Source organism: Notamacropus eugenii, chromosome 4 (assembly GCF_028372415.1).
Source record: "Notamacropus eugenii isolate mMacEug1 chromosome 4, mMacEug1.pri_v2, whole genome shotgun sequence".
NCBI classification, from domain to species: Eukaryota; Metazoa; Chordata; class Mammalia; order Diprotodontia; family Macropodidae; genus Notamacropus; species Notamacropus eugenii.
In genome coordinates this window covers 331,500,627-331,517,585 of record NC_092875.1, presented here as the reverse complement: position 1 = coordinate 331,517,585, position 16,959 = coordinate 331,500,627, and the positions used below count along the sequence as shown (strand labels likewise).

The window sequence follows — 16,959 nt, the reverse complement described above, 5'->3', positions numbered from 1 at the left end:
ATGGTAAAGGGATAGAGATGGGAAAGGGCAGAATGAGATCAGGGGCAGTAACATTGAGTTTGGCTGATATATACAACCCATAAAGTGAAGTAATATGAGACAATGATTATTTAGTTTAGTGTAGGAGAGGAGCAGTGGGTGTGCAGCCAGGAGAGCTTAAGTACCACATATTGGCTCTGACACTTATTAAGCATATGACCCCAAGCAAATAAGTAACTCACTTTCTCTAAGCATAATTTTCTTCTACAGAAAACTGAAATAATACTTGTATCATTATTGTGCCTCTCTCACCCTGATTTTCTTCTCCTATAAATTAACAATAATATCAGAAACTATTTTGTCAAATTATATTCTTTAAAAGAAACCTTACTACTTTGAAGAAATTTATGAGTACTCTAAAAATATGGAATGTAGAAAAGCCCAGACTAACAAAATAAGAAAGTGATGATTTAAAAAAAAAACATTATCAAAGAGAGAGAGAGATAAATAAATTGAACAAGCCTTAAATGAACTACCAAGAAGATGATATGGTGGAGAGGAGAAACAAATTCCTGGATGAAGATTGATTTAAAAGTGAATTCTATGAAAAATTAAAGGAACAATTAATTCCAGTAAAATGGATAAAATATCTGTAACAATAAAAAAGACACACATACAATTATTTCTACAATATGAATATTGCATTGATACTTAAACCAGGGAGAAACAAAGCAGAGTAAGAAAAGTGAAATTTAAAATATGTTATTTGCAACTTGGCTTCAAAGACATTTAAAGAAAAAATATGCTGTCTAATTATCTTGAGTTTATACAAAGAATTCAGACTTTGTTCAACATAAGAAAGACTACAAAAATTCTACACCATATTAGTAATGTAAATAATTTACAACACTCCACATAATTATACCAATAGATGCTAGGAAAGCTTTTGACAAAATCCTATGCTTATTTTCATTAAAACTCCAGAAATCATAGGAATGAATGATAAGGTTTATCCTTCATATAGTAAATAATATTTATCAAAGGCCAAGAGTAAACATTATGTGTAATGGAGAACACCCATTATCATCACAACTATTTAACACAGAACAGCACTTGCTAATTGCTCACTATACCATCAAGAATAAGAAACTTAGGGAATAAACGTGGGCAAAGAGAAAATAAAATGATCACTTTTGCATATGGCATGATAATGTATTTAAGGAACTCTAGAGAGATAACTAAAATTATTTGAAATAATAACCTCAGCAAAGTTTCTGGATGTAAAATTAATAAAGTTCTTTCACTAGCATTCCTATATATTACCAATGAAAACCAGAACACAGAGATAGAAAAATAAATTCCATTCTAAATAATGATAGAAACTCTAAAATATTTGGGAGTATATCTACCAAAATTCACTAAGGAATTTTATGAATTCAGCTATAAAATAAAGACATCTAAATAGTTGGAGAAATATTACTTATTCATGGGTAGGCATAGCAGGCAACAAAGAAGTCAATACCTCCTAACTCAATTTACATATTAAGTGCCGCAGCTATCAAAGAAACATTTTATGGAACTAGAAAAATAATTTCATATGGAGGAACAAAAGGACAAGAATTTCAAAAGCACTAAGAAAAAAACAGAAGTGGGTCTATCCAGGTATTTTGTGAGACTCAAAATATTTTGCAAAAACCTTAAAGCACAATACAAATGCCAATTATCCTTATTGTTAGTCTACTAATTAGCCTATATTCACCAGGCCTTAAATCTGGAACCTTCAACTACTCTTTTGCTGACATGAAGTAATGTTTATAAAACCATGTTCTAGGAAATATTTAATAACTTGGCTCTCTAAAGGCAAAATAGTGTACTTCCACTTTGAAGTTGATTCTATATTACTAATACTCTCCTTATTCTAGACAATACATTGAAAATTGAACCACTGATTCCCACAAGGTAGACAGAGGTGGCTCCAGCATGCCTCTGGGTCTATTAATGTGATATCTCAATCTGTAATCATTAAAATGAACTGGTCAAATGTGAATAGACCAGACAATATTTTTATCCACAATGAAGAAAAGAAAAGAAACATATCCCTCAATTAATAGCTTTTGGCAATTACAGGTGTCTTCCTGATGTACATGCATACTGTACTTACCTTTTTATTTTACAAACATGCCACCAGACAAATTGGAGGTAATGCAAAAAAATATCCTGGAGCATTGATTCCCTAATGTCCGAAAATAATGCAAAGAAATTCTGTAGTGATAAAAAAGTATCAGCAGTATCAATATCCTCAAAGGAATGGAAATAACACCAGTTTGCATTTTTATAGCACTCTAGTCCTATAAAAAGTGCTTTACAAAAATTATCTCATTTGAGACTCATAGCAGCCCTACAAAGGTAGGTACTATAGGAAGAACAAGTGGCTTCAGCTTAGCAGACCTGAGCTAGTACTCACTAGTTTTGTGACCAAGTTCAAGGAAATGAACATCCCTGAAACTTGTTTCTTTCATCTTAGTAATGAATACAATAATAATTGTACTATTTGGTCGACCAAGTTGTTTAAAGGAAAGTGTTTTGTAAATTTTAAATGCTATAAAATGACCTATATTACTTGTTTCTCAGGCACCTTTCTTCACCTCCCTCACAGACATACTCAAAGATTTCTCTAAAAGTCTCAACAAATCAATTCTTTCGAAGTTTGTCACTATGTTAAAATATTACTTGATTTTTTGATTTATTTTCACAAATTAAAAAAAAAAACACATGAGTTTCTCATTCTCTTCTTTGCAGAAGTAGAGAATAAGAAGTCTGCAACATTTTATATATCAGGTATGGTCAATATCCCAGTTGATTTTGCTCAAATAATTTAAAAAATAAAATAAAATATTTGTTACAAAGTATGACTCTTTAGTAGGGAAGTATTTGGAAATGAAGGTAAAAATTAAAGACAGTCAAATGGAATTATAAGGTATGCATAAAAATACACATGATAAATAATTTTTGAACTATAAAAAGGAAAGAATTACCCAAAGTGAAATCACTTTTAGCAGTTGCTGGAATGCCATATACTATCAGCAACATTTTTGTGCGATTAATTACCATATCACATTATTTGATTTACCTACATTTTAGAAAATAATATTCTAAAATCATATTGCCCAATATCATTTATGGTTTTTTGAACATTCCATCTGTGGCCATTTCTATGAAAAGTTGAGCATCATAACTTTTGTTTAGAAAGCTAATTATTGAAAGTAAAGGTGGTCATCCATTTTTATGACATAAAGAATTCAACTTCTATTGTTTCAAGTTAGCGACCCTCTTTCAAGGATGGCCATTGGAGGTTTGAAATCTTCCTGTTGTAGGAGCAATAAAATCAATAGGCCTCAGCTGCAGACATGCAGCTCTCTACTGTTAGTTCCTAAACTAGGAGTTCATTGGTTGCTTGCTCTGAAAATGTACCCAAGAAAATCATGAAAATATTCTTTGGGGAATATGAAGATACCACAAAATGTTTTTCCCCCCTTTAGCAGTAAATGGAATCTAAGGTTTCAAAATTGTGTAACAGGACTGAGAAAGGGTAAATTCAAGTCTGAATGTTAAGGGAAAAGAAATATGATACCAGTCAATGTTTTTTCAAAGATTTCTGAGACAAATGACTCTAGCCCCCATTAGTAGGTTCACACGAAAGAGGAAAAGACAGGTAGTGAAGAATCTATGGTTGTTCCTCTAGGAATGGAAAAAAAAAAAGTTCCTCGATTGGTGTTAATTCATCTCCAGTTTTTCAAATATTCCAATATGACTTCTCCTTTTGGGGCCTTTAAGTAACTGTGATAGTGTTATATTTTTGCAATCTGAGCTAGTGAAAAGTAAATTATTTGGGATTCTCCCTTTCCCTGAAGAGCATAGCAAATGGATAATTGTTAACTGATATCCATGTTAGAGAAACAAAAATTGAAATGACAGGGAAATTGAAGAGAAAATAATAAAGCCCCTTGTGCTTCTCCTTCCAAACTTCTACCTCAGAGGCTATTTTATTTATAGCCAAATAAATGTATGATTTCAACTCTATGTTAGTACAGAATGTCCAGTTAGCTTAATATTGAATGATGAATGTTCCCTGTGGATATCTGAAGGAGTCATCATTATCTTGTGCTCATTTATTCCTCTTGAAGATGCCATTTTTGACTTACATCTGTCTCCTTCCCTATTCAAGCTGCTGGGGATGGAAGCTCAATTCCATGTGGACAGTCTCGGGTGGGTAAAGGTGGGAACTTCTAAATCTTAGAGTTCTCACGAGACTCCCCATGAAACGACTGGGAATCGAGGTGAACAGAGCTATCTCATGTATTTCCGCCTCTTCCCGTGAAAAACATGATGGGAGAGAGCTCTCCCCGCCCTCGAGATTGTCCCGGATCTGGGCACACTATTGTTATCTAACAGCACGGTATTCAGATGCAAACTATGCGGCTGGAGAGCTTAAGTAGGATCAGGAAAGCCTGAAAGCTCTTTTGGGCGGAGGGGCGCGGAGCGGACAGGACAGAAGGCTCCACTTTTCCTCTCCCCTTTCTCCCCTCCCCCTCTCTCCCCACTTATACTTCTACTTCCAATCTCTTATTGTAAGATCTTTGCCTCCTTGGGAGATTCTTCGCTCCGTCCTAAGGAAGAATTCCCCTGCACTTGTAACTAGACCCTGAAATAAAGCTCAACCCTTGTTCGACTCTGGAACGTCCTTTCTCTCATACGAGCATCCGGTTTGGCCAACCGAAGACCTCCGATAGAGGTAAGGGAAGACTCGGGTAGCCCACAGGCCTCTAGGCCTGGCACAAGCCATCAAGACTGATAAGGCATCAAGAGAGTTTCTGAATCATAGTTTAAATAATCGCAGTGGTGTGAACATAGGATGGATTTGTATTGTCCCAAATGATTACATTGTCGTGGCGTAATTTTTTTTCTTTTGCTTTGGAAAAACAATAACAATGAAACAAAATCCTTGATTTGAAGGATAACGTGCTGCCCTAGAAGTCCCCCATTTTTAGGTCAGGTGAAAAACTGCCATTTAAATATGTATTTGGGGAACAGGGACCCAGACTTTTCAAATAAGGGTTAGATCATTTCTAAAGCATAGTCAATAGCAGTGGAGTGTTTGATTTGAAGCTGGAAGGTGCGAATTTGAGTACAAGCTCCATCACTTACTACCTCTGTTACCTTGGATAAGGTTCTTAATGTCTCTTGGCTCCTGAGATTATAGCTTTGTCTGAGATTATAATTGCTACTCCTGCCTTTTTGCAGCAGCTGGATATTAAAAAATTCTACTCCAACTCTCAGTTTTAACTCAGTGTGTAACTCTCATTTTTAAATGTGTTTCTTTTAAACAACCTTTAGTTGGATTATGATTTTTATTCCATTCTGCTATCCATTTCCATGTTATGGGTGAGTTCATCCCTCACATTCAAAGTTACATTTGCTATTTTAAATTTCCCTTCATCTTATTTTTAACTCAGTATTTTCTTTCTCAGTCTCTCTTTGCACTTTATTCCTATTACCTTATCTTCTCTCTTTGACCTCTTATTCCTTATTTCACCCTCCCCTCTAAAAGTCCTTCCATTATCTATTTGCCCCACCCTCCTAATCTTGATCAATATGCCATTCTAAAAGTCCTTACCCTGGCTTAATCAGTTTTCTCCTCTCTGGAAATTCAAACTTTTAACCCTTTTCAGGTATATATGATGTTTCCTCTTCAACCAGATAAGACTAAGGTTCCAGTATTACCAGTCCTCTATCCCTACCTGTTTCGTCAGTATTAGTTCATCATGTTCTGTTTCTATAGGATAATTTCTACTTTCAAACTTTTCCTACCCAATTTTTTTTTTAGAATTTCCTCATCATACACAGCTAAGATAACAGTAATATAATAATAAAATAATAAAAACAAATGCTTGCTAATATTAATAACATTTTCACATATCATAAGTAAAGTTTGACCTTAGTCAATGCCTTATAATTAATCTTTAATGATTTCCTTATATTTCTTCTGGATATATTATATCAAATATTCCCTTGAGTTCTGTTTTTTTTTTTTGTTGTTGTTGTTGCAAATACATGAAAGTCTTTCAGCTTATCAAATGTTCATTATTTTTTTTTTTCATTCAGGGTTATTCTTACCTTTCCTGGATAAGTTATTTATTCTTGTATGCTCATTTTTTCTTTGAAATATAATGTTCCAAGAGCTATGGTCTTTTAGTTATAATAACCTTATTTTATATTACTTGTATGAATACAATTTCTTTAAGACTGGGATTTCTTATGGGGCTATTACTGGCTCAGTGTCTAATCTGGTGCTTATATATTTCATATATTTATTCATTTGGGAAATGTTACAGAGAATGTGACTTTGTTGGCTATAAAGGTGACTGAATAGAAGAAATATGCATCAGTTTTGAAAATAGACAATTTGACATTTCAAATAATGTCTCTAGAATGTCAAATTGTACTACTTCAGACTAAGTAGAATAGTGAAAGTGGTATGAACTTATGAAATATCTGAAATACTTAATATTTTTCAAATGATGCATACTTTTGAATGCTATCTAGGTTAACATCAGATTGTCTAGTGGAGGATCTTAGAGAATTCACTTTACTGAGGTTTTTAACCTGAGGTACATACATAATTCATGATCTTGAATGAGAAAAATTACAACTCAAAAATAATTATTTCCTTCAAAATTCTATGTATCTCATACATTTAAAAATTACTCTGAGAAGACATCTGTGGGGTGTATTGACTGTTAAAAAGGTCCATGACAAACAAAAAAACAGGTTGAGAACCCCACTTTAATGAATTTCACTAGATTGTGTCAGGAGACAAAAGTTCTAGTAACAGACCTAACTATATATCCTCAGAAAAAATTCTTTAAGGAAACAGGAGGAGAAATTTCTACATTATTTTCTATGTAGCAAATAATTGACTAAAAATTACCTTTCTTTAATAATAAAGTTAACATTTTTTGTGAACAAAAAAAAATTAGTCTCAAAATATTTTCTTGATTTTATAAAGGATGGGGATTCAGAGCCACAAAGTAAGAACAATATGTTAACACATTAAACCATGGTATTCTGCCATGAATTTTAAGTGGAAGTAAGCTATATTGGAAACAAGGAGTATTGGATTCTAGTCCTTGCTCTACCAGTTATGGTCAAGGACAAGTCACTTAATTTTTTTTTTCTGTACCTCAGTTTCCTCAGAACTATAGGTTCTAAGTGATTCTTTGAACTTCGAGATTTTATGGTCCTGTGAAGTTCTGATGCTACTCAAAAGATGATAATATAAACCACATAATAAAATAAACATCTAGTTTGAATTGTTACTCTAAAAGAATTCTTCTGGTTGAGCTAAATAGCCAATTTTTTTTCACTCACCTATGGTGGGATCATGATAATCAGGAAATCGATGACTGATAAACTGCATTGTCATCGCTAGGAATAGAAACAAAGACAGAGACAGGGACAGGGAGAGAAAGAGGAGGGAGAGAGAGAGAGAGAGAGAGAGAGAGAGAGAGAGAGAGAGAGAGAGAGCAAATAAATTTGTTAATAACATGTAACAAAAAGCCAAAAACACTGGTAAAAATTCACAGGGTCTAATAATTCAGTTTACAAATTGTGCCATATGATTCTTAAGCAAATATCTTCGGAGTCATAAGTGAAATCTGGAAGAATTAAAACATATCTCCATTATTACCAGCAAATGAAAGAAATACTTTTCGATTATCCTTAGTAATATTTAAGCTAGATTGTATGGGTTAATTGACAAAAAACTGTAGAGGGACTCAGGATACCTGAATCCGAGTCCTTGTTCTGCCTAATTAGCTCTTCAACTTTGGAGAAGTCATGACAGGTCCCTGGGTCTTAGTTTCTTCATATGTAAAAGGAATGGATTTACCTAGATGCTCTCTTAAGTCCATCACAACTCAAAATTCTATGATGTGATAATCCTTTTTATTATTCTATAACTCATAATTATTATTCACCATCATAATTATGAGCACTAAGGAAGACAGTTAGGGACAAAGAGCCCTATATCAAATAGCCTCTGAACACTCACTCTCCAGATTGTTAATATACTTTGAGTAATATGCTACCCAAAACTAAACATAACACTCCAGCTTTGGTCTGATCAGTGATGAATATAACGGGAATATCACTTATCTCCTGGATGTATTCTGCAAATCCCTCTTTTCTTGATTTCATTTTCATAATTCCTTATAGCTAAAATGTTCTTCTCTCCCATTAGAGGTATATTTATCACTGATGATGGGGGGAAGGGAAATAGAGGTGGGAACAGGAAAGGATTAAGTTAGACTTCAAGGAGGTAGTGACATTTGAGATCAGCTTTGAAAGCTGAACAGAAACATAACAAATAGGGAGAAAGAGGACATTCTAGGCATAAGTAGGAGAAATGAGCAAAAAGATACAAGATTAAAAAAATACAAGGGAGAGCACATGCAGTATTTGGCTCCTCTGTGGGTTAAAACATAGAAAGCTTTTGTTGTTGCTCACTCATGTCCAGCTTTTCATATAGACCACACTGTCCAGAGACTCTAGAGTGGTTTGCCATTTCCTTCTCTGTGGATTAAGGAAAACAGAAGTTAAATAACTTGCCCAGGATCACACAGCTAGTAAATGTCTTAAGACAGGATTTGAATTCAGGTCTTCTGACTCCAGGCCAAGAGCTCTATCCACTGAGCCTACATTTGCAGCTTCCTAGCTAGCATTTACATGGAGCTTTTAACATTTTCAAAGTGCTTTATCTACATGAACTCAATGTATCTTTCAATAATCCTTGTAAGCTATCATCATCACTGTCATCATCATCATCATCATCATCATCATCGTCATCATCATCATCATTATCATCATCATTGAGGTCAGAGTTGGGAGAACTGGTTCAAGTGTGAAAGAATTCACTTAGACCTCCTCTTTTAGCCAACGGTGGCTTTTTATTTTATGTGAAAAAGCATCACATGTCTCCACAGCAAGAAAACTTAGTGAGACCCCTATATTTGGAGGAATTATGCTTATATACAGTGTTTCCAATGATGATGTAGTTTTAAAGGTTTTTATAGAAGTTAAACATTAAAGACAGGATAGGATGACATAGAATGAGGAAGACAAAGGGAATTCTTTATGGTTTAAGGAAAGGGCAGGAGGATACAGTTTAAAAATTAAAGAATCTGGGGAACACCGAATAAGGGAGACAAAAGCAATTCTTTTGGTACAGGTTCAAGATAAAGGGGAAATGACTTTAGGGCTCCTTCAAATAACAGAATAAGCTACAGGGCCTCACAAAGTATTGGAAAATTGATATTATTTTTATTATTATTATTTTTATACTCACAAAGTATTAGAAAAATTAATATTATTAATTATAATACTCATAAAGTATACGAAAATTAATATTATTTTTAACCCCAGGGTACTGTTGTTATCTGCATCATTTCCCTACTCAGCCACGAGGCAGGAGAAATCTTTTGGGAAAGGGGGTGAAGGTCGTTGTCGTCTTTGATCAGTTTTCTGACTGGTCATATCCTGGTCTTATCTTCTATCTCATATCCTTCTTGCTCCATCTGCCTCATCAATCATCATATCATCATGTTTTACAAATGAGAAAACTGAGGCAGGCAGAGGGTAAATGAATTTTCTGGGGTTACGCATTACCTGATGTAGGATTTGAACTCAGTTCTATCCTGCCTCTAAGTCCAGGCTTTATCTACTGTAACATCGAGGTACCCACATACCTTTTCTCCTGCTATACTAAGCAATGCAAGAGCCGGGCCTTGTCTTAGTCAATGCATTCTCCAGAAAGCCTTGCATAAAAGAAGTGTTTAAAGGACAAAAGCACTCAAAAACAGCAGGCATTTCTAAATGCTGTAGAGGAGTGAAAGGACACTACCACACTCTCCACTGCATTCAGGCACCATACAAAAACACTATAAAACAAATATTAAATCAATCCATCCTTATGCTTTGGGAAAATTGCTGCCATTTTCATATAGGATAAACTGAGAGACTGCTTAAATTGACAAGATTCTCAAGTTAGTATTATTTTAATCGTGATGAATCTTTCTTGAACAGTCAGATATACACCTGAAGAAATCAATATGTAAGGAGGATGTATCTCACACTGAAGTGGGGCAATATCCACTTTAGAGCATATCCTAACATATTTCCTGTTTACTTTAGACAGAAAGTATAAAGCTATTTGAGACTTACTCAAGACATCTAATTTAAAGAAGGATTTTTAAAAAACTAAAAAGCTCTACAAGAAAGCATGGTGGCTTGTTATCAAAATAGTAAATGTCACTTGGTTAAAATTCAAAGATTATTTTCTATTCTGTTAACTAGAGAATCAATTTTAATATAATGGATATAGGCCAAAAAAAGTGAAATTGTCACTTATTGGAAAAGGATAAATGTTTTGACAAGTAAGATCTTAGATTAATAGGGTTTTGAGCAAAAAGGAAATAATAGTGGCTTTTGTAAATCCTCTTGGTGGCTACTCATATTAAAGGATTTACTGGCTTCAGATAGACATGTCTTCTGCCTTATTTAAGAGGTCTAAATAATGTTCAGTAGTTAAATTCTTATGTAACATAACTAACTCTTAGTTACAACGTTAAGTGTATCCCTAGGCAGCTAGGTAGTATACTGAATATAGTGCTGGAATTGGAGACAGGGACTGAATTCAAATTCTGCCCCCTACACTTAGGTAGAGAATATGATCCTGAGCATAATCAATGAGTAAACACTCTCAGCCTAAATTTCTTCAACTGTCAAATGGTGATAATAGAATTCACCTTACAGGGCTGTTGTTAGGAAATATACATAAAGTGTTTTGCAAACCTCAAAACCTTATACATATGCTAACAATTATTATTTTTAAAGAGACATAGAGGAGGGGTTTAGATGTATGTTGTGTCTGAACATGTTAGTGTTCAAGCATCTGGGGTTGAAAAGCCTCAACCTATAGTGGTTTTTTTGGTTTGTTGTTTTTTTTTGTCTGCTGTATGTTGTGTGTATATGAATAACTAGGAACACTGCCTCTCTATTCATGGGAAAAGAATTCAATTGTCAGAGGTCCTAAAATGCAACTTGTCCTATAGCTTTTTTCTGTTGCTAATATAACCCTAAGATTCTTCTTCTTTAAGAAAACAGAGTGCATGGAGTAGAATAATATGGGATAAGGTGGAAAGAAAGTTTGTTTCCTAGGTAAGAAAACATGTAAACATAAGACAAAGGAGATGGATTTTCACTCACTAGATAATAGTCCTTGAAGATATTTGAGCCAAAGAGTAACATGATCAGAAGTATGAGTTAAAAAAAAGAATTAAAAAAAAATAATAATATTTTAGCATTTTAAGCAAAGGCAATTGAAGGGAAAGAAAATAGATAAGATAATCTTCTTGGAGGTTATTGCTATAGACTAGGCAGGCTGGAAGTAGTGTCTAAACTGCATACTCACACATATATTCTATGATATGATATTGAAGGAGGCAACAGAGCATAGTGGAAAGAGAATTGACCTCAGTGACAAGAAATTTGGGGTATCAGACATCTGACATCTACTATTTGCGTGACCTAAGACAAGTAATTTTACTTCTCATTGTCCCAGGCAACTGTCTAAGAGTATAAATTGGGGGTTGTGAAGGAAGGCTGATCTGCATTAGTTTAAAAAAATGTGAAATTAAGGGCCTTTAAATTCTAGTACTTACTTGTAGCCTGAGACTGCTCAGCTATTGATTAATTCATATTAGTTAAGCTTTTCCATGGTGACAGATGAAATAGTCAGGTTCTGCCAGTCATATCCCAAATGTCTATTCTGATTTGTAAGGAAGATTATGAAATACTGCAGGAAATCAGTCATGCAAATGTGAAACCCAGTTCCTGCCTTCAAGTGATAGGGGCAAGAACCAGATCATGATTACATTCCTATAGGGAACTAATTCCCATATAATGGAACTCCCTGAAATATTGCAAGCAGCCATCTTTATAATCTAGAGTCTTAGGGAGTGCCTAGAGCACTGAGACATGAAGTGACTTGCCTAGGGCCACATAGCCAGTAAGTTTCAGAAGACTTGATCCTGGTATTTTTGACTCAGGCCAGCTCATTAATTTTTTATTTTATAGCAAGACAATGCTATAAGGAAATGATTAGAAACTCTCATACTATCATCTATCTATCCACATACTAATATATATGTATATATACATATGTGCATGCATACATATATCATAGTATATACCTATATATGCAAAATATGTGTATATGCATGCACCTGCATATACAGATATGTATATGCAAATGTGTTCCTATGTATTAAGACATACAGCACTGGGTTTGAAGTTAGAAGACCTAGGGTCAAATCCTGAGTGTCACTTATATGAAACATCTTGAGCAAGTATTTAATCTTTCTAGGTATCAGTTTCTTCATACATCAAATGAAGAATTTTAACTAGGTGATCTTTGAGGTCTTCTAGGGATCTAAATCTGGTATTATCTGGCCTGGAATGAGTGACACAGTCCATTGAAATTAGAAATTTCAGAGACAGTAAGAACTGAAAAGTTTTATAGAATCTGGGAAGCACTCAAGATGTATGCAGGTAAGCATTTTAAATGGTGATATATTTGGACTCTCTCAACTTGGAGTCAGCATACAATCGTCAGCCATAAATCAGTCCTGGATTTTCCTGGAACAGTTATTCATAGACACCTGACATAAATGTAGTGACTACAGCTTCTGCTTAAATGGAAACATGAATCTCATCTTCTGTTGGGAAAAAGTAAAAAAGTTCTTTTCTCCTGACCTTCACCAGAGGCAGAACCAATGTAAAGGAAGTCAGTTGATCTTAATTCCAGAACTTTAAAAATATAATTTAAAAAGAGTTATTAAATTTTCTTTTGTGTTTGTAAGGTTATAGCGAACTCATGAGAGTTCTTTCCTAACACTGAAATAATTTAGAAAAGAAACAAAAGATCTACCTAAACCCTTAAAGTTCAGTACAAGACATCAGTGACCCCAATTTAGCATAAATATGTGCTGGTATTGCTAGGGAACTGAATTTCATTCATTTTATGATGTCCAACACAGTACTGAAGGTGCACTCCCAAGGAAATCAGTTTAGTTAATCACAGATTTTACTGCCCTACATTTAGTAGTGAGCTAATGACTTCATCTGACAATGCTATGCCCAACGTTAGTCTTAAGCTCAAGTGGAAGCCACTTTAGAACAACCAAGTGAGAGACCATCTGCTGAACTTTGGTAATCACTAAGGGTTTCAAGTCAAACCTGACCTCCAGGGCTGGGAGGAATAGACAGATAAGCTTGAACCTAAGTGAGCTTAATTTGTATAGAGCAATGGATCAATCTCCTGAATCAATTCCTGATATATAAACATCAAGGATATATTCCCACTGAGAAAAGCATTATCTTCTTCTCCTTTTATAATGTAAATAACCCTAGGCAGAATAATACAAAGTTATATTTATATACAGTTTTAAAGTTCAGAAAAGCTTTCTCTAAAAGCATTCATGTGAGTTACGGTTAGTTATTTTTCTTCCCACTTGACAAATGAAGATACAGTCTTAGGGAAGTTAAATGACTTGCCTAAGGCCACACAGCTAGTGTTGGAGCAGGGATTCAAAATCACATTCCTGGCTTTATATACAATACTTGCCATGCTTGCTACTGAAACATTCATTCTTGCCACTTTAATGAAAGAAAATGCATTGGATAGTGGCAAAAAGAGATAAAACAGAAGGAAAGAACTGAGTACTTAAGAAAGTTCTCAAATAACAGGGGACAGAAGCACAGAAAGATGAATCACCACAAACTTAATTTTACCACTCAAGATTTGAGTGGGTCCCTTTTGTAAATCTGAGGAGAAGAAATCCTCTCTAGTTGCAGAAGCACTTTCCAAATCTCCTTTGAAAAAAATCATAGTCAATAAAATCAGACTATATTAGTGATTTGTCAGCAGCCAGTGAATTTTGTGTGTGGAGAGCTATTTTTCTAAAATAATGGTAACACATGTTTTCCTTGAGCCAAAATGGCATCTTTGCAGCAGATGAAATGGAATAATGAAAGTCTCATAAATTATTAGAGTCACTCCAACAAGATCACTCTTAATAAATAGGGTAGATTGATCAGCAAAGATGTTGAAATTTGCAAACTTGCTTCAGTACATGTATAGCAAGGTATTCTGTCACAGACAGGAAGCTGTTGAGCAGGCTGGAAGAAGAATCTTTATATGCAAAAATAAAGACCAGTGACTAAGTATAAGGGTTGTGAAATGAGAGTATAGATCATCAAGCAGTGTCTGATGAGGAAGCCTCTTCAAAATCAGGGTGACAACAGTCTCTAAGAGCTATTAAGTGAGAATAAGAATGAGGCTTCAGGTGCTGGATACCATAGTAAGCAAGGTGGTATGAAGCTTGACAAAAAATTCTTACAATTTGTTATGATCAAATGCTCCATGAGTAAACATAGATTTTATTCTCATCTATTCATGTGTGTTTCCACTGCCAGTTTTCTTGTAATTCCTTGGACTCCTAATGCCACTATCCTCATTGTTCTTCATGGCAACAAATTCCACTAAGTGACGGCAGACAGGTGTGTCAGGCCTATCTGCATTGGGACTGCATGTGAATGGGAAAGGTCAGAAGAAGTTCCTGGAAGTTTATGGCTAAAAGTTAAAGTTAAAAAGTCCAAGTTAGTGGTGAGTAGGATAATAATACCTCATATTTTTATGTCATTTACCAGATAGGAACCAAGATGAAAATAACTAATATAATTTTTTTTCTTTTTTCCTTTTTTATTATTATTAATTTATTTGTTTTCAGTTCTCTACAATCACTTCCATAAGTCTTAGATTTTCTCCCCCTCCCTTACCCCTTGCTCCCTGAGATGGCATGTAATCTTATATGGGTTCTACACATATATACTTATTGAAAATATTTTCATATTAGTCATGTTGCATAGAAGAATTAAAATGAATGGGAGGAACCATGAGAAAAACCCAAACCAAATAAAACATAACACAAGAAAAAATATTCTGCTTCATTCTGCATTCCAATTCTGTAGTTCTTGAACAGTGGATGCCATTTTGCCTTAAGGGTCCTTTGGGAATGTTTTTGATCCTTGTATTACTGTGATGGGGTAAGTCTACCAGAAAAATTTCTTGCACACTACTCCTTTCACTCAGCATCAGTTCATGTAAATACTTCCAGACCTCTATGAAGTCTTCCTGTTCATCATTTCACAACAGTCTTTCATTACATTCATATACCACAACTTGTTTAGCCATTCCCCAATTGATGGACATCCCTTCAATTTCCAGTTCTTGCCCACCACAAAGAGAATTGCTATAAATATTTTGGTACAAGAGGGACCTTTTCCCATTTTCATGATTTCTTGGGGTTATAGTCCTAGAAGCAATACTGTTGGGTCAAAGAGTATGTGCATTTTTTTAGCTCTTTGGGCATAGTTTCAAATTGCTCTCCAGAATGATTGGGTTAGCTCACAGCTCCACCAACAAAGAATTAGTGTTCCAACTCTCCCACATCTTCTCTAACATTTATCTTTTTCCTGTTTTGTCATGTAAGTCAATCTGGTAGGGGTGATGTGAAATAATAAACAATTTTGGCAAAGTTATAGGTTATAAAATAAACCCACATAAAGTATCTGCATTTCTGTATATTACTAACAAAGCCCAATAGCAGAAGATAGAAAGAGAAATCTCATTTAAAACTACTGTAGACACTATAAAATATCTGGGAGTCTCCCTGCTGAAATAAACCCAGGGACTATATGAACACAAGTATAAAACATTTTTCACACAAATAAAGTCAGATTTTAGTAAGCTGAAAAAACATCAGTTGCTCATGTGTAGGCTGAGCTAATATAATAAAAATGACAATTCTACCTAAATTAATTTAATTCTTCAGTGTCATAGCGATCAAACTACCAGAAAAATATTTTCTAGAGCTAGAAAAAATAATATCAAAATTCATCTGAAAAAAAAAAAGGGGCAATTAATGAAAAAAAATGTTAGGGAAGTTGGCCTAGCCCTACCAGATCCTCTATTGTATTATAAAGCAGCAATCATCAAAACCACTTGGTATTGGCTGAGAAATAGAATGATGGGGGGTGGAACCAAGATGGAAGAGTAGAAGGGTAGACTTCTGGAAGCCCTCCCCACACAGCCCATTAAATACCTGTAAAAAATGACTTTAAACAAATTCTGGAGCAGTAGAAGCCACAAACATAGTTACAGATCTTGGGCAGAAAAGCCTGTGGTTGCTCTCAGACCAGAGTGCAGGCCAGGAGAGGAGGAAACTCCTCTCCTTTGACTGTGCCATATTGGAGGAACTGAGAACTTACAGGTCCCCAGAATGTACCTTCCAAAGGACTCAAAAGTCAAGTAACTGACTGGAAAAATGCTCAAAAAAGGGAAAACATAAAACTACAGAAGCTTACTTTCTCGGTGAACATGTATTTTCTTCGATCCTCTCAGATGAGGAAGAACAACGCATACCATCACAGGAAGACATAAAAGTCAAGGCTTCTGCATCCAAAACCTCCAAAATAAATATGTAGTGGTCTCAGGCCATGGAAGAGCTCAAAAAGGATTTTGAAAATCAAGTAAGAGAGGTGGAAGAAAAATTGGGAAGAGAAATGAGAGTGATGCAAGAAAATCATGAAAAGTTAGTTAACAGCTTGCTAAAGGAAACCCAAAAAAATGCTGAAGAAAATAACACCTTTAAAAATATGTTAACCCAAATGGCAATAGAAGTCCAAAAAGCCAATGAGGAGAAGAATGCTTTAAAAAGCAGAATTAGCCAAATGGAAAAAAAGAGGTGCAAAACCTCACTGAAGAAAATAGTTCTTTAAAAAATTAGAATGGGGCAGATGGAA

General features: G+C 34.7%; 1 protein-coding gene across 3 annotated transcripts in view; it reads right to left on the bottom strand.

The window, feature by feature from the left end:
- Positions 1–16,959, bottom strand: part of RIT2 (Ras like without CAAX 2) — a 523,011-nt gene that overhangs the window by 373,362 nt on the left and 132,690 nt on the right. For all 3 annotated transcript variants that reach the window (XM_072605261.1, XM_072605263.1, XM_072605262.1), the window contains one exon: positions 7,408–7,464. In XM_072605261.1, coding sequence (XP_072461362.1) covers positions 7,408–7,464 — 57 coding nt within the window. The remainder of the gene's footprint in view (positions 1–7,407; positions 7,465–16,959) is intronic.